Source organism: Neltuma alba, unplaced genomic scaffold (assembly GCF_004799145.2).
Source record: "Neltuma alba isolate B1F8T4 unplaced genomic scaffold, ASM479914v2 tig00005394_pilon, whole genome shotgun sequence".
NCBI classification, from domain to species: domain Eukaryota; kingdom Viridiplantae; phylum Streptophyta; class Magnoliopsida; order Fabales; family Fabaceae; genus Neltuma; species Neltuma alba.
In genome coordinates, this window is record NW_021634092.1 from 8,883 (window position 1) to 31,463 (window position 22,581).

A 22,581-nucleotide genomic window follows, 5' to 3' on the forward strand; every position below is an offset into this window, starting at 1 on the left:
CAGGTCAGGCCTAATTACAGGCCAGGTCCAGTCCAAATAAAAGGCCTTTCATAGATCATAGGTTAGGCTCAGGCCAACAGGTCTCACCACAGGCTTGGCCTGTTAAGGGTGAGGCTTAGTTTAACCTGACATGTTTCTACCCCTAATCATTACCTAGATTGTTACATCTTCAATTTTGTTCTCTTTAAAAAAAAAATTAATAAGGAACGGGGGGCATTTCAATATTTTTTTTCCAGGTAAAAAAACATATTTTGTTATATATTATTTATAATGCATCTTAATTAAATGATTCCAACCTATGATTTCTCGAAAAGAAAAAATAATAGCGAAGGAGTTTCAATGAATGTCTTATGTCATAAATTTTCAAAAAAACAAAATATGACCCGCTTCTTTATATATATATATATATATATATATATATAAAGCTAAAAAATCTCTTGCTATACAAAGTATGTAACATTTATTCAATTATATGTAAATATCTTTCTTTTTGTAAATAATTTAAGGTAGTTTAATAACCTGCTCAAAAGTTTAGATCTTGATCTAAAGGAGGCTGTAACTTTAAGCAATAAATTTTGTTACGAGAAATTTGTTAGTAATTTTCCTTACATACTATTTCCGGTCTTTAATATAAAAACTAGCTGACTAATTTGAATAAATTAAGAATATTAGTTAAATTAATTATTTGTAATAAATATGTGTTGTTTTTTCTAAAATATCCTTAATACTAATAAATTGTATTGGCTAGAACTACCATGATTATAATGATTATTTAAAAAAATAGATAAATATAAAAGATAAAATGAATTGAAATTTCATATTTAAAACTAAAATAAAATTTAAAAAAATTTTATATTAAAAATCGGGGAGGTAGTATATTCCAAATAGACTAATAAAGAAAGAAAGATTAAAATCTCAGGCGGTGGCGGTATGGTGGTTGCACCTGCATGGGTTGTAACGCCTAAATCCTACGGAGGGTTGCCCCCATTTTCATTCCCTTCCTCTATTCGAGTTACTACGATGATGCCTTCTCTGATCTTCAATCCTATGTCATTTCATCTCCACCACCCAACACCTTCTGTCCAGATTATCCACCGACCTTTGAAGCCCCCGCCGGCTCTCCGATCAGTTATCCCGGTGAGGAGCTTCGCTTCCGCGCCAGGTTTTGACCTCAAAGCTGGGAAAGGGTAATTGCGATTTCCACTGACATGTGCTATTAATTATTCTCTGTGTCATCAACTTCATTGCTCATGGAGCGGAATTTGAAATTGAAGTTAGGAACTTGGGGCCAAAAAGCTTATAAGGGATGAAATATAAACTTCCTTGCGATGGCAACCGAACTTGTACGGTAGCATTTTATGTTGAAGTCTGGAACTTCAAATTGAAGCTTATCTGTTCCCATTGATGGCCTGCGGCTAAATTTTATTTCACCCTCTTGGCTTGCCGTTCCATATGCAATTTTGCATACAGAGAGGGTTTCTGACGTTTGGTAGAGCGGAATTGGTAGGATTATGTTAATTTCTATCGGTAACCTACTAACCCGGAAATAAAATCATTGTATAATACGCATATACAGGGATAAAGTAATATCTTTTTTGTGAGAAACTTCAGATACTTGGATTTACTTTGGAATATTTGTTCGCACAGTCTTGATTAGAATTATAATAGAAATTTTGAAAATTTAGGGAAGCCTTGGAGCCTCTAGGTGGACACTGGACAGCATTGTAGTCCGTGCATTCATTAACACTGCGTTAGTTCATTAAGTTGACTGAAATGGAATTCAGTCAATCTTTGGATCATTCATAATTTTCTTCTTACAAGTTTGTGGTCATACACGTGCTGTAATATGCCATTCAGGCTCTGCTCATACTGTTGCTTGTAATTTTGCAGAATGGGTGGGTTCTTTGATGTTGAACTTAAAGTCCGTGATTATGAACTGGATCAGTATGGAGTGGTCAACAATGCTGTTTATGCAAGTTATTGCCAACATAGTGAGACTTCATGAGCTTATGTATTTCAGTTGCCGGCACCGTGAACAGTTTCTCTTACTGAATTATTATCTTTGAACATAAGTTATCTCAGGAGATACTTTTTAATTATCTGAATTCTGAGTACTTGTCATAAATGATATATGACAATATTTATATTTGATTCACAACTACACTTGAAATGTAAAACAAATAACATATGTTAATTAATGAAGATTGAAGACCATGTTGCTGTATTTTCTTAATATTTATAGTTCTAGATTCATTGTAAATTATGATGACAGAAACTGTAAGGCTTACTTCCTAGCTTAAATCCGTAAATTGATTGCTTGTCTATCAATTTGCTGCTCAGGTCGTCATGAACTCTTAGAAAGCATTGGTATTAGTGCTGATGCTGTGGCCCGTAGCGGTGATGCATTGGCACTGTCAGAATTGTTACTTAAATTCCTTGCTCCTCTAAGAGTAAGCCTTTAATACCCTGTTTCAACTTCTTGGTCGTTACTTGTTCTGTTGTTGGGTAAATATCTTGTTGATATATGGAAGCACATACAAGCATATGATGGCTTATGCAAGGATGGTTCTATTTACTGATATTTGATTTCATTCTAAGAACGTGCAAACAGAGTGGAGATAAATTTATTGTAAGGGTTAGAATTTCGGGTTCTTCAGCTGCTCGATTGTACTTTGATCATTTCATCTTCAAGCTGCCAAGCCTAGAGGTTAATATCTGTCGCTTATACTGTAATCTTTCTCTCCAACTTCTTTATAGTTTCTCTTAATATTTTCTGAATTTGATGGCAGCCTATTTTGGAAGCCAAGGGTACTGCTGTGTGGCTTGACAAAAATTACCGTCCTGTTCGTATTCCATCAGAGATGAAGTCTAAATTTGTGCAATTTCTTCGTAATAAGGACTCTTAGATTAATTCTGCTTCCAAAAACAATATTAATGACGGCATTTTTATTATGAAAATATTCAGGAAGATAATTAGTGGTATGCATCACTTCGATTCCTCCTGGGGATTGGGAAGAGAATGTGATGGCTGATGGCTCTATGATACAAGTCCAGCAAACCGATCTCAAAAAATATAAAATATCCGAGATGCACAGTACTGATCCAATATATCTGAAGTATTTTACGTGTCGATTGATTGATGTATATCCATGAAGGCCACTGCCAATGGATCCATTGGTATAGAAATTTGAAGAGAACAAAAAATGTGTTTTTCCCTTTTTCTGAATCCTTAAATGCTCATCAGTTGCCGTAGTCTTTTACTTGGGCGGAAGAAATTAGAGGTTTTGAGTGTTGTAGCTGGTCCCTTTACACTGTACCTGGTTTGTTTTGGTGATACTTGAGAACTTCTTCTGGTGGAGAGTAATAGCAAGTTGTTCTGTCATGAGCTCCAAGACGAATGAAGTAGCAGTTTTGGAAATTTAAACTTCCTGATGATCAAACTCAAATGAGGTGCTTTTTAGCTGTTGATTAATGTAGTTCCAAACTGGTTGTAGTGGTTACTTCTTATTCTTACTATCTCCAGTCCTAATTATAAGATCTCATTTGTAGATTATAAACGAGGTCTTATAATTAGAACTGGAAGTAGTATTAAGGCTTTTTTAGTTTATATATATATGAAGTTCATTTACCAAGTAACCGATGTATGATGAATTTTTTCAAAAATCTGGAATTAAAACATATGATTGAAAGAACTTTCTTTCCGTATAATGTTTTATTTAAAACCCATGATCACTTATCCTTTAGATTAGGTGGGTCCCTGTTAAAACTTTGTTATGTAATTATTAATTAAATTTTTTTATTTATTTGGTTTTTTTGGTGAAATGAAAGAATTCGATGTGATCAAATTACATCAGACACACTGGCCCAACAATCAATGCATCAGGCTTTCTAAGTGGCTGTACAACCTTACCCATTAGTGCCGAAAGCAAGACACTGATGCGGGATTTTTGCTTATCATCAGAATATTACGCAATTTATATTATCTTCAATGCATATAATGTAAGTGTGGCCTGGAGGGAACATGGAAAAAAAAACCTCATAGTTGGATTCTTGGATTAGGCATAAAGGACCTGACACCCGAGTTTTCTTGAACAAGGTCGACAAATATGTTAATATGAGAAGAGAATATATGATCCTTAAATAAAATAAAATACTATTAGTTTATTTGATTTATACTGTTTTGATTGGAAAGGATGTGAAAAGCAAAACACAGTGGAGGACCTGTCGACTTTTTAAATACCAAAACTTGAAGGCCAATGCCCAATCAAACTAAATCGATTGAATTGGAACTTGGAAGATGCGGGACACCAAAACCAGCATTACTAATGGTCTTCTTTGCCGCCTTTCAGCCAGCTGAGTTTCTTTGTATAGTTCAGGCGACAGATTTGAATTATTAAATATTATTTGATTAAACCCAAATCCAAAAATCTAAAAGAACCCGAACTTTATGATACGCAGTAACAAAGTCGTGCACGGCATGCATTGAATCAGCAGCGTCACAAGAAAACGAATGACACATCATTCACAGATAAAGAAGTGGGTTGTGAGTTTGACAGTTGGAGAAGAATGGTAGATATGAGAACCTCCACTAGAATTTAGGCCCTGTTTGGTACGTGGTACAATCACAAGCTCATAGACACAGAAAGAGAGATGGAAGAAGGCGGAGGAGAGAAGAAGAAGGTGATGGTGGGAATTGATGAGAGTGAATGTAGCAGATACGCTCTTGAATGGACTCTGCAAAACCTGGCTCATACCCTTGCAGATTCTAAGCTCATCATCTTCTCTGCTCAACCCATTGACGATCTTGGTTATGCTTACGCTTCCTCCCTCGGTGCTGCCCGTACGTTTCTCTTCTTCCACGCTTCTGATTTCTCCTTCAATTAAATATACAAAAAAATTATTATTCAGAAATTTGTCTATAACTATCATTTTTTAGCCTTCTTTCATCTCCTCTCCAACCTACTTTCTTACTTCTGCCTTTGTTTTGCAGCTCCCGAGTTGATACAGTCCTTGCAGGAAAACCGAAAGAAGCTCACTTTGGCTTTGTTGCAGAAAGCTAAGGAAATCTGTGATCAACATGGGGTATGCTTGCCTCCCTTTTTTTTGTTAACAACATCATACAAATTCAGGTTTTTGATCAAACCCGTTGATAAAAGTGATGTCATCACTTCTTAGGCATTATTAAAAACATGGTTGGTTCCCGCTGTTCCAAAAAGCTGATGTGCCTTTGGATTCATATAAGTTTTCTTATGCTTTGGTTCTGATTGTTGTGGATGCTTAGTTTCTGCAAGAATAGTGTTCAATGTATGGATGTCAGGCTGGTTATATTGTGGACAAGGAATGGAATTGTGTTCAAGCTCCTAATTCAATATGGATTTAATAAAGAAGAGCAAAACCATTTGTGTGCAGTGCATATGAGCATAGGATCTCATGTCTTGTTTCTGTAGATTGATGCAGAGACACTCACAGAAACTGGAAATCCTAAAGAAGCAATATGTGAAGCAGTGGAGAAACTGAAAGTCCACTTACTTGTGCTTGGCAGTCATGGCAAGGGATCCCTACAGAGGTTCTCAAATTTCGTTGTTTCATTCGTTTTTGTCAGTCAATCGCATAATATACTACGTTTATAGTAATTTATGCGCAAAAAGAATTTAGAGAAATTCCTGTAACATTCTTCAGGATGCTGGAAAAAACTGATGAGGATATATCATATCTTCAATGGTCATTATATGCTTTTATCTTCTGCTTATGAAGAGTAGAAAATTGACAGAACTCTCAGAAATTCATTCATGCATGAGGCACAGTAATCGCACATGCAAGAAATAATCTCCCAGATAAATTATTATAGTTACTGTGATTCAACTTGTGCCTTTATTCACATCTAGAAAGCTGGTCATTATTCTATGTTGAGATAGAAAATAATGATGATGATATCTTCTTGGAACAGGGCGTTTCTGGGAAGCGTTAGCAACTATTGTGTTCATCATGCCAAGTGTCCTGTTCTCGTCGTAAAGAAAAAAGCTTCATGAAGGAGTGACTACTTCATATATATATACATATATATGTATGAATGTATGTATAAGGGGAAACTGTGCAGACATTGCTTGAGCATATTTTACTTTACCCTAGCGTGAATTATTCTTTCTGATAAACTGTTTGTATGTCCAAGTCAACTTTTGGTTTTTAAGTCAAATGTACGTGTTGCTCTGTTATTTGGCTTCTACTTATATTTCTTAGCCGCAAGAAATACATAATGAAGAATATACTCATCATTATAAACAAAGATAACCCAAGAACAGGTCTGAATTTCCCACTCGTAAAATTCAAACTTCAATCCAAAATTGGCTTGTGAACTTCATATTTTTCTGCTAGTGCCTGCAAGGAGTCTAGTTCTTGTTCACACGGGGCTGTCACACAAAATATGAGTAACTATCTTCGTAAAGCCTATTGCACTGCCCTTGTAGTAAAGAAATCAAAATGATATTTCCTATATCGCCATGCTAGCATGAGATGCCACGTCTCAATTTTGTCATGCTAGTTCGTGTGGGATAGCGTATAACTCTTATTTTCAAGTAATGATGCTTTATAATTCTTTGTTTTCTATAAAATTTGTATCAGCTCAAAGTCAGCTAATCCAAACACAAAAGAAGAAATTAAGTATTTGAGCTTAAAAAGCACGGATATGTGACTCCTATTTTGAAGTATCAATGCGTCATAAGATTTGAGCCTAGGAATATAAGAAATCTGAACATGTTAAGTAAACTGGTTTGCTAATCTTAGGGAATCGAAGACGGACAGTCAAGTTAAGCGCGAGAATAACAGTAGTATAGATGTAGAACATGCATACGTGCACAGGAAACCTGAGCTAGAAATTTTTCATTCCCTAGGGATAGTAGATCTCTTCCACGTTCCGATAGATTACAGCAAAGTTGCTTTTTCAGCTAAAAATACGATTTAGTGTGGCTGCCAAACGAACTCCTCCTTGAGCTAACCTCAGATTTACTGTTGGCAAACGAGATGAGAAGTAATCATCTGCAGAGTTTTAAGATTTCATGGAAGGGTTAAAGAAATAGAAAAGAATGTTATGACAGAAACTTTTAACATTCAAAACCTCTAATGGCTTACCTCCAAGTACTGAGTTTTCAGAGACATCTTTGTATGCCCATTCGCATGCTGCTTTGATGCTTTCTGATGCATATCTTAACAGAGAAACAGATGTCAGGAATTTTCTTCTTGCAGAATTTTCCAGGTAGTAAATAACAATGTATGTCAGATGTTTAACATGTTTATTTGTCTTGTTATAATTTTCTTAGTCCTTTTTTTCAAAGATCAAGTCTAGTTAAACGTACATATTTGGGCATGTGGTCTTGCTATCATCACATGTCTCCCAGTCTCTTACTTGATCAGACCATTCTTTCTGTTCAAGGAAAAAATGCTGGTTAATATCAAACTTTCTTTTTTTATTGTTTGAATGGTGATAACAGCAAAATCCACTGCAAAAATACCGTAATATTCTGCTGAATTGCATCAATAAAGCCATCCATGTTAGAGTCGTAGAATCTTTGCTCTGCTGTCTCTATTATGTTATCGTCCCAAACCTATATATGGTATTCAATTGGTGCAAGGTATTAACTGTAAGTTCATATGAGTAAAACTGCATAACTATAAACTCTATTATTCATCATCACTTGTGTATCTGTTAACGGAAGAATAACTTTTATATATGTACATATATAAATTTCAGAGAAAGTAAATTTGAAAAGACTGTATATATGGTTAATGAACTGACATGATGAAGATTAGTCTTTCTGGTGAACCAGTGAACATCAATTGTATTGCCACCCCTATCTGAAGTAAAGCCCACATGGAGAGGCTGCAAATTAAGCATCATAATCAAATTGCTATTTCAGATATCAGGATATGGCTGATGATTGGTTCAGAGATTGCATTCTGTCGACACACACACACACACACACACATACCTGATGTATATCTCCCATAAAATGAGAAAGGAATAGAAGTGCCTGGGTGAGGTTATCTGATACAATGACATTGTCAATCATATTCCAAACGGAAATTTGGTTAGCCAATAGAGAGAACCAGGCCGGCCCATTAGTATATATGGCCCAGCTTAATGGGCTGATGATATCAATTTGGGCTTGACAAAAGTGTTTAAATTGAAGGCCATTGGTATGATATAAGTGTTTAAATTCACTGTTTAAATCAGCGCTCACATTGTGAATCTGAAACGCTGCCATAGCTGAGGAGCTGGTTGGTGTAATTGTTGATGGCTCCTGCAACACACCTTCCCTTGAGTCCATCCTCATCCTTGCAATCCCCTGAATGGTCAACAGCTGGTAAATACTACACCAGATAATCATCGCATCATACCCTCAAGATCAATCGGCTTTTTCAGGGCAAACTGTCTCATCATACACAAAAATACCAGAAACAAATAAACAGAGCCAATCGCCTTGTAAGCTAATCGCATGAGAGCTCTCTATAAGTGAAAAGTCACGGATTCAATCTTACTTGTAACCTCAAACCATTACTGTGTATCCTTTTAATTAAAAAAAAAAAGGAACAAATAAGCATAGAAAGTACGAAACCAGAAGAAATAGGAGAAGGATCTTACTGTTGTACTGGTAATTGCAAAGGTTGTCAGGAGTATCAATGTAATGCAAGGCAGATGACCAGGGAAAGATGAACTTAACATGATCTGCCCATGAGCAGACACTCCCCAAATCATTTTTTGCATATTTTGGCAGCAGATCCTGCACGGCTTCCGCAGCCGCCTTGTTCAGCCGGGGCTGTTCAAAAGAATCACAGGTAAAGATCACCATATATATACAATCCATAAACACAAGATATATCAAGCAAGTTTCGATTTTGAGACAAGAAACTGAGATAGGGAAAGAGAATTAGGTACCTGAGCGATCTTACAGATAATGGCGTGTCCATCTTCTCCCCAGGCTATGGTGGTGCTTGGAAACAGAAGGACCAGTGAGACTATGGCCACTAAGTGGATTCTGCAAAACTCCATTATCTGTGATTCTCTTGGAAATCAAACAAAGCTCTATATCTCTGTGAGGTTTTATTGGGTAATAATCATTAATGCGAGCAAAGCAAGCAGGGCTAGTGTGAACTGTGTGAACGAGAGAATACCGTCGTTACGCTTTAGAGAGCTGTATATATAACGCTCACCAGCGAATCATGGCAAAGGCTGATATCACAATCTTTTCTTCTCACGTTGAAAACTCCATGTTGACCAGAATGACCCTGATACAACTATGTGTCGCCAGTATTTGCACGCTTCCAGCAATCCAAATAATTTTTTTTTATTGTTTTCATATCTGTTTAAATAAAGCCTACTATGAAAAAATATATTGAACTTTAAAAATGATGTTAGAGAATAAAAATGTTAAATTACAAATGCCTTTCAATACATTAAGTATATAACTCTAAATATATACTGGTAAAAAAATAAATTAGTGTTCTTTTTTAACCAAGTTTTCTCTTTTATTATTAGATGCATGAATCTCTTGTATTCGTTTTTTGCATTTGAATCCGAAATCTGGCTTGAAAAAGACAACAGAACCGTAAAGGCGTAAAAGAAAAGAAATTTGAATATTGAAATGGACTCAGAGGAATAAAGTTAATTGATTCTCAGGAGCATAATTTGAGGGAATCAATGCATTCAATTGGAGTCTTTGAATGCTAGAAATGACTTTGAACTTGAAAATTGAAAAATGCAACTGATGAAAGCCATCTTGCAATGCCAGTTAATGGCTTTTGACCAAAACAAGTAAATATAATCCTTCCTATTAGAAGGATTCTTTTTTCCTAATCACTGTAGTCCCCCTTTGGCACAAAGCATTGAAAATGTGGTGTAGAAATTGGTATTGAGATTGAGAAAATCTATTAAAAAAGTATTTAACATAGAATATTTCTTATTATATGAAATTAGACAAATTAGACAAACTCATATATGTGAGATTAAATAATACCATAGAAGGAGGTGGTATGCCCTAATTTTACTTCAATAGATTTGCCTAATCTCATGTAACAAGTAATTATTTATACTAAATATTTTTTTAATGATTTTTCTCAATTACAATCTTAGTTTCTATCTCTCCTGTTCAATTTCAATACTTTGTACTAAACGGGATTTTTGACTACTGTTTACGGTGCGTACACATCCATAGCCCTTAGTTACACACACTAACACGCATATATACATCAGTATATATTGGAGTCTCTTTTTAAAAAACAAAAGAAAAGTCAAGGAAAGACCGAAGAGAGCACTCTTAAAAAAAAAAAAAAAGTAAGGACACAGTTAATAATTTATTAAAAAAGCTTTTTTTTATAAAGTTAAAATGACATCATACGATTCACTTAGTAGGATAAGACTTATTATAATTTTTATATGTATCAAGATACACATATATAAGCATAGTTAGGCCTGTTTTTATACCTTCCAGTTTTAGTAACTTTATCTTTTTTAAGAATCTAGGGGCAAGATGACTAGTGAAGAGATTATTTACAAATTAAAAATAATTAGTGTCACAAATTATTCTCCTTTGCCTTGCAAAAACTACTCGACAAGGACACCATCGTGAATAAAGCATACGGTACGCATTTTTTCTAGTTGGTGTTTAATAAGAATGAAGTAAAATACTAACCAATCAGGTGAAATTTAAAGTTAAAAATAAAAAACGCGAAGAATGCTCAAGGCATATTCCTAAGTGGATTGATCAAATGCATAAGGAATATTCCTAAATGGATTCACAAAATATTTCTTTTTGAATATGCTAAGACATTAAATTTAGGAGATGTTTGGATAGAAACCAAATTATGATTTTAAAAGTGATTTTATGGCATATGAATTATATATATGAAAGAGTTTATCTCAATTTGTGAAAAAATACTTTTTAGAACATGCTATCCAAACACCCTTTTAATTTCAAAACGAATTGACATCCATAAATTTTTAGAATATAATGAATCACGATTGTTCACAAATAGTAGTTATAAGAAAGAAAAAAAACTAAGTCGACCACGGAGTTCAAAATTAAATCATACTTTAATAGGATAACTAATTTGATTTATAGATTATTGATATTTAACTAAGAGGATAATTATTTTAAAAGAATTTTAAAAATAAGTTTTTCAAAGAATCAAGGAGTCTGGGTGCGATTGAAGTTCAAGCCCAATCCCGTCTCATCTTTCACGCCGTTGTTGAGGCCCAAATAAATTGCTTTGTCTGAATTGGCCCCCTTTCCTAACTTACCTTTAGCCCAAATTCAATTAGTCGAAGGTTTTGGATTTTTTTTCTCCCTATACTTTATAATGCACATGCATAACCCCCTCTGACCTTTAAAACTTTATAGTACACCCCCTAAACTTTAAGTGGTATAAATTATTGATTTGAGGTTATTTACGTTGATTTAAAAATTTAGGGAATTTATATTAATCTTTAAATATTAGAAAAATTATTTGTGCATGTACGTAAATTTAAGAAAGTTTATATAATTAATTTTTTTAAAAAAAATAAAACATGCAACAGAATCAAAAGGATTGGTAGCATAATCGTCATATGCAAACTATAAGTGAGAATTGAAAAGGGCGTCATACTTGGAAGGTGGTTCGAGAATGTCATTTTGGATGGCGATGTTGCGTTACGATTAAGTAATTAATAGACGTAACGATGAACTAAGAAGCAGAAAGCAATAATTACGAGTTGAATCATAAATTGACACTACTGGGTTTGTCCCTAAATCTAAATCTATAAGATTTCTTAGCCATCAAACACGCCATAACAAGGTATTGTCAATATACATTTCCTTTCCTTTTCTGTGCTAATTGCATTGCATGGGCTCTATTATTGCATTGCCTTCTCTGACGGTGGTGTATATATGATGTCCAATCATGGCGCAATTTTGTAAAAACACGCTCATGTGTGTATGCACATATCCAAATCATAGAGTTTTGAAAGTATTGTGTCAAGTGAAAGTAATTTGATTCTCTTTGTGTAAGATTAAGAGCTCAAGTCTTATAAAAAAATATTTAAAAACTCTCTTTCTTTAATTAACCATTATGATACTTAAATTTTTTTGTCATAACTCACACACATTATATTCATAAAAAAGATTTTCATATTCTGTGAGATAACACTTAAATTTGACTCATAGTACTATCATTTAGTTGTATCAAAAATAATATAACAAATCATGACATGACTGAAAAAACTTACTTTTTTTTGTGGCTAATTATAAATATTTTTTTATCGGAAACAATTATATTTAAATAAATTGAATGAAATTTAGACATGAATTCACTATAATGTGAGAAACTAGTCTTTCTTACTATACGTTACTCTTATAGATGACCCTAAAGACCTACTTGATGAATGGAAAAATGATATTCTTCTGATTTTAAATATAAAATCTTTATACATACTAATATAATAATTTTATTTAAAATCGGAATAATACTTTGAATCTGCGGTGGTTAAAATTTACTCCTCTAGTCTTATTTATAAGGCACTTCCAACATGTTTCACACAGACCAAAAAAAACCTTAAACTTCATTAACTCTCATTTAAAATTTAATGACTTTCCAACTTTATCCCTATTTAATATATTATACCTCATATAAACTAAGTCAACACAATAATAAATGAAAGGTAAAATTATACATTCATGCAAAAAAATTCTCTCAATGCCTTATAAATAAGACTAAAAAATACATTCTCTCTGTCCTATAAATAGTACAAGAGCAGTATTGAGGCTAGTAAATCGAAATGATTAACAAGGCGTTTCATTGAATGGGGGAAGGTTCTGGTTGAGGCGCTTCAAGCCCCCATCTTAGGATCAGCAATTAGATTTGCAACATCCCGGGAAAGCGAGAGTGATGTGATTTTTGCCAGTTTGTGATAGGGTAATTAATGAAGGAGGCGTAAAATGGTTGGACTTGGAGCCTCTTTGATGATAACTCTCCTCTTTGTCAAAACTTGTTAGGCCACGCGCCCAAAAATGGCAGCTGTCCTTTGACCGCGTCACCGTCCTTACTGGGGAAGGAAGCATCCATCTAGATTAGGCAAAAGCGCAAAATTATGATTCACTCGGCATCAAAGATTGGCCCTCTGTGTGTGTGTGTGTGTGGGGCACCACTATTTGCTTCAGATTTTTGTATTTATTTGTAAGTTTTAGCCTTCAGTAATCTCAATTCTCAACAGTTAATTGGTACCACCTCTTGTATATAATATAAAACCATGTTTGATTTTTATTTTAATCTTAAATATAAGATCCCAATCTATTTTGTCTCTCATGTTTATATTTTTTTTTCCAAAGTAGCCCTTCTAATAATAAGAGTTCTAGTTAATATACTTGATTAGTAAGGATATTTAAGGAAAGACAATACCTATTTAGGACAAATAACTAACTCAACTTACTTTCTTAATCTCCTTAAATTAGTCAACTGGCTCTTATAATTAGAATCGAAGGTAATATTATTCTTTTTTTTTTAAATCACTTTTGAGTATCTCACCAAAATGCTTGTAATGTTTTCACCCGTCTTAAAATTAACAAAAAGTAGCATATTTATTCGTATTAATTGCATGAGTGAAAAGCTGATAAGACCTCAACCAATATATTGAATAGGAGAGAGCCAGAAAAGAACAATAAATAATGGATTAAGTGTGTTATAAAAAGAATTAAAAATCTTCTCGAAATTTGATTGGAGGAAGTATGTTAAAAGACCAACAAAAATGGATAAACCATTTTGTATCATATGATTATTTTTTTAAAAAAAATTTAAAAAATACTAATATGTAATACTACTTCGGTTATTTAATATAAAAGCAAATTAAAAATTCAATTTAATTTTAAATATAATATTTTAATTTATTTTATCTCTAATATCTATCTATTTTACTCTCAAATAATTTTTACAGTGATTGCTTTGTTAACGAGTTTTCATTAAGATACAGTTTTAATGCACATGATTGATAGGAGTATTATTAAAAAAATCTATTTATTACAAATAATTAATTTAACTAATTTTTTAATATTCACATTAAAAAAGATAATATTTAACTCTTATATTGAACACATGAGTTAATATATTAATTGATTGAGTGATGCGGCAGTGGAATTAGTGGGAATGAAAGCACAGCACAAGGGCATTGGTAGGCAGCAGTGCACTTGAGGCTGAAGCAACTTTTGATGATTGTGTGGAGGGTTGACCCATACCTCAACACATCACATGCCCAGATTTATGTTTCCCGGCATATCTCTCCCCACCTTTTCCTTATGCATAATTACCCAGGACGGTTTGTCGTCTATTCTATTCCGTGCATTTTCCAACCTATATATAATATCCTATCCTAATTATAAGATTTTATTTTTTTAATTATAAGATCATATTTATAAACTATAAATGAGATCTTATAATTAGAATTGGAGGTAATATATTCTTGCAAAAAAATCCCCTCCACCTTGACATGCTACTCCCTCTTCCGTCTTTATTATGAAAAACAACTATTAAAATCACAATGCTCAAAATATTAATTAAATTTAGTTAAAAACAACAAACATGTAATATATATTTTTAAATATATTATTATTCATAAAGAGATTAGATGAGCGATAATGAGTAAAAGTTTATTTAAAAAAGATAATAATAATACCATATATTTACTAGGGATAAAAGTAAAAAGGTTAATTTAAAATTTGAGATAAAAATTTATTTTTATATTGAAAGATACTACCTCCCGTCCTCTTTATAAAACTTTATTTACAGTCTATAAATAAGATTTTATAATTAGGATCGAAAATAGTATCATTACAAGAGAAATTATTTTTTATTAAAAAAAAAACAGGACGGTGGGACGTTGGAGCGTTGCAATTCATATCCGCGTTGTCAACAAGACCATGTCCGCCATGCACTGTACTGCTCTTGAATGAAATTTCATGCTTAAATTTAAGGAGGACATATGCTTACATATGTATGAGTATTTGAATTGCATAAACCAAAAAAACTGATTGTGGCCTCAATTTTATATTATTTAGATACACGCATATCATTTAAAAATTGAAAAGAAAAATCATTTTTGGGGCAGGCTTAGAGGATTTAAAAACCGTGAGCTAATATGAGTCAGCACAAATTCTTTATGGTGTAAATTTTGTACATTTAAAAGGACGTAAAATTTTTTAGAATATATATTATAGATATTTATTCGCGGCACACACAATACTGCAAGCCATACTATTCATACGCGATTAATATTATGCTAATTATCTAAAGTCCACAGAATACAAGAAAAATATATCTAGCTTGGTCATAAACTTACTTTTATCTAAAATATTACTCCTCTGATTGTAAATGTAAAACCTAATTTGAAAGTTCATATGGATCCTATATGTAAGATCTATTTTACATTTTTATCAATTTTTTTTCAAATTAACTATTTTGATATTCTCTTAACAATAATCAAGCAGGAGAGGAAGGAAAGGAACTAAAGAAAGTACTTAGGATGTTTAAAAAACAACATATTAACTAATGTAATTAACATCTTTAATCTATTCATATTAGTTAATTAAGTCTTACATTAAGTACTGGAGAAATATATTAATAATCTAAATTTGAATAATTTAACTTAACCCTTTAAATTTTGGCCAAAGAATTTAAATTAAACCTGCAAGCTTATAAGTGAGCCAGAGGTGAATGAACTATAATTTTTTGACAAATACAATAAGGGGTAATTTAAATTTTATCATAAGAAAATATTCGTTTTAAGGCTGAAAAAATATTTTTTAAAATTTAAGAAATTGTTGCAAAAAAATATTAGATAAAAATAATAGCGTCTTAGCAACAACCAACATATAATTCCTCTTCCTGGAACGCTTTTTCAGCCGCTACGGAAAAACGGGATAAGAAAACGAAAGGTAATGAATTATAGTAGTATTTGACAAACATTTTATATGTATGTGCTGTCACGCAATAACTTAACAAGGAAAAAAAAAACATTGGAAAAATCACAAAAAAACCATGAAATTAGAAAAATTACATGTAGGGATCAATTCAAGAAATTATTGTCAAAGCCCATATTATTATTATCAAAATCCATAATAATATTGTGATGGGTCTCAATTTGTAATTTTTTTAATTTCATGGTTTTTTTTTGTGATTTTCCCAAAAACATTATTCGAACAATAATACCCTCGGATATAATTTTATAATAATATAATATATGGCTAAGGATTACATACTTGTTGTCCCATGATAATAATTTTATCTGGCTGTGATTTAATGGGAGGCAAATCAATCAAACAAACAAACAAAAGCAAGTCTGCACGAAAAGACAAACGTTGTATAATTGAAAAAGGCATTCTCCTTAATGACAAGGGACTCCCCACCTCACCCAAACCATCCATATTATTATATGTATATTACCCAACTGACCATTTTATTTTAAAAATAATTTATTCTTAATTGCCATTAAATTTCTATGCTTGACTTAAATGTACGACCTGTTTAATTAGTATTATAAAATGTGTTTTTTTATTAATTAACATTGGTCGTTAAATGTTCAGTAATTTTTTTATTGGGATTAAATATTATTGTTGGCACCGAAATTAAATCCAAGGAATAAATTAAACTATTTATATATTCAAGTTATAAAATATCGGATGCTGACACTTTGATTTGCTTCCTTAATCCTTTTTAATAATCCATGAGCTGTGTTATGAGTCAGAAATTCTAAATAGGTACATCACCAAAGAGAAAAAAACATCCATATTGCTTATCCTGAGAAACAACTTACAGAAACTGAACAAGAAAAGAAAACACCCAGAATCAGTATTCCGTTAATTTCATAAATTATTAATATAACTATTGACGGAACCAAACCATCCAATATTAATTAATTTTTCTTGTGAAATATTCTTACAAGGGCTTTTTCAAGCATAAGAATCATAATCCAACAACCTACAGCTAGCCCATTATTTGGTATAAATATAAAGAAGGAAGCTTTTATAAAATATATATATATATAAAAAAAAGCAAAGTGTACCAATTTTATTGATGGCAAAAAAAGAGTGTACCATATTTATTATGCTAAAGTCATCACTATTCAGCGTCCTTGTCACTTTTTTTTTAATAAAAAAGCTTAAAAAATAATTATCATTTATAAAATTACCTTCTATTTCATCATATTCTACTTAAAAAACGTGTCTATTATATATTTACCTAGATTACTGCAGCGGTCATTATTTTTATAGCATTTTTAACAATAAAGACAAGAAGATTGTTTCAAAAAATTTCATCATATATTTTTCCCCAGGATACGCTCTAATTCTCTATTTTTTTCGTTAAGAAAAAAAAGAATAATCCGTGTTGGATAAAAAGGAGAGAGTTTTGAAATATTAACCCACTGATATTGAAAAAGATGCTGGATTTGTTTAATATCTGCATTAATATATAGGTAGTCGCACCACAATTTCAGTAAAAAAATATTATCCACTCTTTTATGTTAAATAAATTATATAAAAAAATAAAAATTTCTTGCTTTATCTTCCTTTCATTTATTTCATTATTCCGACTAAACAAGCCAAAGTAACAGAACAAGACACTCAACTAAAACGTATGAAAATTTGTTTCTCCGACCACGACCACCCAAAACTAAAATAAAACATAAAAGAAAGGTGTATTTTCCGACCAAACCAATTATCCATTACCACGTGTCGTAATCCCAGTAAGTGATGAGTCAGTATTTCTAACCACCACGAATTCCAGATTAGCAACCTTCTCTGTGGGGCTCATCCCCTACTGTTCGTAGTACTCTAAAAAATTACGACTCCGTCCCTCCAACCAATCACTGTCCTCCACGTGTCCATCCCACTTCCCGTTTCTTCCTCGCGCCGCTGTTATTTATCCCCACTTCTGTTCAATCATTTTTCCTCCTGCTTCTGTTCTGCTTCCCCTCTCCTCTCTCTCTCTCTCTCTCATTTTCTTTTTTTTCCGAAGCAACCATGGAAGTTCCTGTAATTCACAGAATCAACGATTTTCAGATTGCTTCTTCATCTCTCACAGGCATTCAATCTGTTTCTGCAGCCTACAATTTTTGCAAATGGAGTGCTGTGATTCTCGCTCTCGTCGCTGCCTTCGGGAGTATCGTCAACAGAATCAAGATTCTCATCCTCAGATTGCGCCAAGAGACTCATTCTCTTGCCTCCAGTAATCTTCTTAGCGATCTCGACCTCGATGATTATAGCAGCAGCTCCGACGGAGAGGACGGTAGCTACTCGTCAACGTCAACTGTACCATCGGAGTACGAAGACGACGAAGATGAGCAAGTTGAGTTCTCGGGATCTTTCCAATGGCGGCGAGTCGATGAAGATTTCCTGGTCAGAGGCTCCGGTCATCAGCTCGATGACCAGTTGCAGAGTGGTAAAGTGAGGCACCGACGACGTCTTAGCATCGGAGATATTTTTTCACTGTCGGAAATCGCCAACAACAAGAGCGTGGTGAAGCTATGGGACAGCATAGGATTTGGGCTGGGATTAGACTTCGACGATTATGAATCCTCTTGCTCCGCTTCCGCCGTCCCTGGAGCCTTGGTGTGCGACGAAAAAACATCTGTCCCAGCGCAGTCTTGCTTGTCTCCCGCTGTAGTAGTTTCGGCCGGGGAAAGCGCGTCGGGAAATTTGGCCGTGACGATTTGGGACACGCGCCTTCGGCGCCGGACTCCGGCTGTGATCGCGGAGTGGGAGCCTAATGAGGGAAAGGTCGTGGGCGTAGGTTCCGGCGGGGTGGAGAAGGTGTTCGTCAAAGATGACGTCCGTTGTGGCGTCATGGTAGGCGACATGAGAAAAGTTACGTCGCCTTTAGGCAGTGTGACGGAATCTGACTTGGATACATGGTGGGATAAGGACGCTGTCATTGTTTCCGGCAAGTCCGACGAGTCATTTTTGCGGCGGAAGTAAAATGGCCGTAAACTGAGTCTCTCTGCATTTTATATTTAATGGAAGTTGATAAATATTTTCAATAATTTTTATTTGCATGGTTTAATGGTATTAAACACAATTCTATATTTTAAAAAAAAAATCGATGAGATAACTTGAACTCGTTTTTTTAATATTCGCACAGTAAAAATAAATTCCTAATAATTGATGTGATAATTTTTTTTCCCCTTCAAATATGAAAAACCAGGCAGAGCCCAAACTCAACAGAAAAACTGGTGTTGGTCACATCGAATGAATTATTTTTACTAACAGGTTGGGTATAGCCAAAAAAAAACTAATCCTTCAATGTGATTTAATACCTGGTAATACCTCAAATAGAATTATTTCTAATAAGAAGATACCTATACTTAAAAAAAAAAGAATGAATTATTTTTCCACTCGTATCAAGTAATAGGGGCATGCTCGGTTCGAAACAGTTGAAAGAGCACGCGTACTAGAAATTGTGGACATCGCTGATAGTCTTTTCGTCTAATGACACAAGTTCCCCTGTAAATGACTCGAAAGCATATTGTATTGAGTTTTGATCCTGTGATTTACATTCTTCTAGGAGAATTGCAATGACATTCCGACATTCCCAACAAAAAATAATAATAATAATAACTATCAGTAAATCTAAATAACAAATAACTTCTTGTTATTTATTACCCTGAAACTTATTATTATAAGCTATTTTGTTGTTATTAAGATTTTTTTGGTAATCATATTCCTTACTTAAAATTTCATAGCAATTCTCCCTTTTTATTTATTAGATATTTGTATTTTTCTATTGGACGTAATACTCTTTGACAGAGATAAACCGGACATCATTAGATGGTTTGAATAATTTGAGAGTTTTTGGTCTTTGAGTACGGGCCTAAATGTGTGCATTAAACTAACACGTAAGCGGGCTACCTTAAATGGACCATGTCAAAACGGGTTATTTTGAACTCATCAGCCCACGCTTTTTTGGGTTTTCCAAACATGACTTTCCTCAGTTCCAATGAAGGCATGATAATATGATACGCCTCGTGGCCGGCAAGGTGGGGGTGAGGACCGAGGATTCTATTCAACAACGCCAAAATCTAGGTAACGCAAAAGCAAAAATATGCAATTCAATCCTTTTCTTTTTTTAATACATATTTTTCAAAAAAAAATTATGAGCATAAATTGATTATATTTTTTTGATAAATAAATTTTATTGACATGTCTGTTAGAATTAGTTGATTTTATAATTATTATGAATTCTTTTTAATATAAATTATTTATTTCTCTGCAAAATTGAGCACTCAATAAAGCCTAAGTTAAAATTAATCATCTGAAAATAATATTCAGTGACCTTAAATTTAAATTTTAGACATTCAATTTGAATCTGTACCTTAGTTTAGTGTATACTCAAAAGTTTTATATTTATACATAGAGAGAATTACAATGAGATTTCAAAAAACTAAAATAATCATCAATAAGTTTTAATAATAAGTGAACAGTCGTAATTTATTATTTTTAAACTTGTCATTACATGTCACTCATATTGTTAATAGGACTTTTTAATAATTATGTTTCTTATTTAGGACTCCATAACAATTCTTTTTTCATACATGGACTACACCATGTGCTTAAAACAGAGAAAAGAACGTGTGAAAGGAAATCAGGAAGAGAATTAAAGAAAACTAACCCCTCAGCGGCACATAACACCTTCTTGGCCACCAGATCTGCACACACTTTACTGTTTTGGTTATAAATAAATAAATATAATATTTTAATCTGTTTTGTCTTCCTCGTTTCGCTTTTTTTTTTTCGCATTATTTGTCCCGCGCTCATTTAAATTTAATGCTCCCTCTCTCAGCTTGGAGGTCCTCATTTTATCCAATTTATAATGTATTTTTAACGTGCTTCACCAGCAGTAATCTTATTAACTCATTTTTAAAATACTACTTCCAATCCTTAATATAAGACTTCGTTTGAATTTTATTTTGGTCCTAATTATAAGACTCCAATTTATTTTATCTCTCATATTTATATATATTTTTTAAGATAATCCTTCTAATAATGGTAATTATAACCAATACACTTGATTAGCAAAGATATTTTAGAAAAGACATAATGTATTTATTACAAATAACTAACTTAACTTATTTCCTCAATCTCCTCAAATTAGTCAACTAGCTCTTATAATTAGAACTGGAGGTAGTAACTTCTTAACTTTAGTCTTATTACTTAATATATATTTTGTGCTTTAATGGCTTATTCTTATGAATAATAAATTAAGGATACAATTAGATGTTCATATGAAAAAATTTAGTCAAGTAACTTATAAATAGAAAAAAAAAAAACTCTTTCTCTCCCTTATATAAAATGAAGAAAGAGGAACATTTTAGAAGAAGTGGTGCATATTTGTTACACAATAATAAAACATGAATAATTTAACAAATTTTCTAAATCTCTTTATACGACAGAAGAGAACAATATTTATTTTTAAATTAAATAAAATACGATGAACATTGGCTTCAGAGTCAAAGGGGACAGCATGGCCGTGGAAGGATCGATGCGGTCTCAAGTCAAACACGACCTTATGGGAGTTTGCCCCACCCTGCCGCTTAGCCTTTGGTCCACCGACAATAAAAACATCATTGTCTCTTCTTACAATCTTTTTTTTACTTTTTATTTAATTTAACAAAAAATAAATATAGAAGAGAAACTATTCCAAATGTACAAAACACACAAAATATATTGGACACAACTTAATTAAATAACTTATAATTCATAGGTGTTTGCGTAGAAGTTGTATGTTTAGCATTGGTCTATATCGCAATAATACTTTCACTTGACATTAATTTAATGAAGATAATCATTGAATTGTATGCCACTAGATTGATTTTTTTGTTTGCACCATACGATATTACTAGGAAATTCTCCGTCAAACTTCAATATAATATCAAATAGTACATGTTATCGATCAGTATTAGTTGGCCTGAGTGGAATTATTGTATTATAAAATATTCCTCCGGTCCTAAATATAAGATCCATTTTATAATATAATTTATACTATAAAATATGTATTATATTTAGGACTGGAGAAATAATTTCTTACTTAAAATTTTCATATGAAAGGAAGTTTGAGTTCAATCTTTTGAGTTGTAAGCTCCAATTTCTATGATGATATTTGAGAGAGAATGTTTGACTTCGTTAACCATATAATATCTATATTTATATGCTTCGATACTATATATATATATATATATATATATATATATATATTGGCTGCTTCGTTTAAAAGGCTGCAATTGGATGCTTCTGTCTTGCTTCCTCCTGTTAATTAGATCTTAAACCTGCAAATATTTACACATTTAACGTTCTCTCCAGTTTTTTTTTTGTCGTTATCATGCGCTGTTTGTAGTATATATCAATTGAAGCGGATTTAGATCTTATTCCCCATGGAAGCAATACTTATATAAGTTTAAGGGAAATATATATATATATAGAGAGAGAGAGAGAGAGAGTGTGTGTCGGAATTAGGGTTCAAATCAGTCGAAGTTTTTGGTTATTCTTGGAACATTTTTTCCACAAAAAAAAAATCAAT

General features: G+C 32.8%; 4 protein-coding genes across 4 annotated transcripts; 3 read left to right on the forward strand and 1 right to left on the reverse strand.

The window, feature by feature from the left end:
- Positions 1-965: 965 nt before the first annotated feature.
- On the forward strand, positions 966-2,906 carry LOC114747624 (acyl-acyl carrier protein thioesterase ATL3, chloroplastic-like). Its single transcript, XM_028935975.1, has 5 exons — positions 966-1,187; positions 1,891-1,991; positions 2,341-2,450; positions 2,612-2,707; positions 2,790-2,906. Exons 1-5 carry the CDS (start codon positions 1,021-1,023, stop codon positions 2,904-2,906), a joined length of 591 nt encoding a protein of 196 aa, XP_028791808.1. The 5' UTR covers positions 966-1,020.
- Positions 2,907-4,552: 1,646 nt separating this feature from the next.
- Positions 4,553-6,223, forward strand: LOC114747625 (universal stress protein A-like protein). Its single transcript, XM_028935976.1, has 4 exons — positions 4,553-4,840; positions 4,991-5,082; positions 5,448-5,566; positions 5,948-6,223. The coding sequence occupies exons 1-4, from the start codon at positions 4,651-4,653 to the stop codon at positions 6,027-6,029; spliced, it is 483 nt and encodes a 160-aa protein (XP_028791809.1). The 5' UTR covers positions 4,553-4,650; the 3' UTR covers positions 6,030-6,223.
- A 714-nt stretch (positions 6,224-6,937) lies between these two features.
- Positions 6,938-9,130, reverse strand: LOC114747626 (endonuclease 2-like). The gene is made up of 9 exons (XM_028935977.1): positions 8,930-9,130; positions 8,636-8,810; positions 8,235-8,339; positions 7,983-8,038; positions 7,790-7,873; positions 7,506-7,598; positions 7,350-7,417; positions 7,126-7,199; positions 6,938-7,032 (listed from the first exon to the last, which is right to left on the reverse strand). Exons 1-9 carry the CDS (start codon positions 9,041-9,043, stop codon positions 6,938-6,940), a joined length of 864 nt encoding a protein of 287 aa, XP_028791810.1. The 5' UTR covers positions 9,044-9,130.
- An 8,902-nt stretch (positions 9,131-18,032) lies between these two features.
- On the forward strand, positions 18,033-18,986 carry LOC114747622 (uncharacterized). Its single transcript, XM_028935973.1, has one exon. The coding sequence runs from the start codon at positions 18,033-18,035 to the stop codon at positions 18,984-18,986; it is 954 nt and encodes a 317-aa protein (XP_028791806.1).
- Positions 18,987-22,581: the final 3,595 nt, after the last annotated feature.

Coding starts and splice junctions, on each gene's coding strand:
- LOC114747624 (XM_028935975.1), top strand. CDS start 1,021: ATGATGCCTTCTCTGATCTTCAATCCTATGTCATTTCATCTCCACCAC. Junction 2,451..2,611: donor AATTCCTTGCTCCTCTAAGA/GTAAGCCTTTAA, acceptor ACGTGCAAACAG/AGTGGAGATAAATTTATTGT. Junction 2,708..2,789: donor TCAAGCTGCCAAGCCTAGAG/GTTAATATCTGT, acceptor ATTTGATGGCAG/CCTATTTTGGAAGCCAAGGG.
- LOC114747625 (XM_028935976.1), top strand. CDS start 4,651: ATGGAAGAAGGCGGAGGAGAGAAGAAGAAGGTGATGGTGGGAATTGAT. Junction 5,083..5,447: donor AAATCTGTGATCAACATGGG/GTATGCTTGCCT, acceptor TTGTTTCTGTAG/ATTGATGCAGAGACACTCAC. Junction 5,567..5,947: donor GGCAAGGGATCCCTACAGAG/GTTCTCAAATTT, acceptor TTCTTGGAACAG/GGCGTTTCTGGGAAGCGTTA.
- LOC114747626 (XM_028935977.1), bottom strand. CDS start 9,043: ATGGAGTTTTGCAGAATCCACTTAGTGGCCATAGTCTCACTGGTCCTT. Junction 7,599..7,789: donor GAAAGACTAATCTTCATCAT/GTCAGTTCATTA, acceptor TACCATATATAG/GTTTGGGACGATAACATAAT. Junction 7,418..7,505: donor CAATTCAGCAGAATATTACG/GTATTTTTGCAG, acceptor TTCCTTGAACAG/AAAGAATGGTCTGATCAAGT.
- LOC114747622 (XM_028935973.1), top strand. CDS start 18,033: ATGGAAGTTCCTGTAATTCACAGAATCAACGATTTTCAGATTGCTTCT.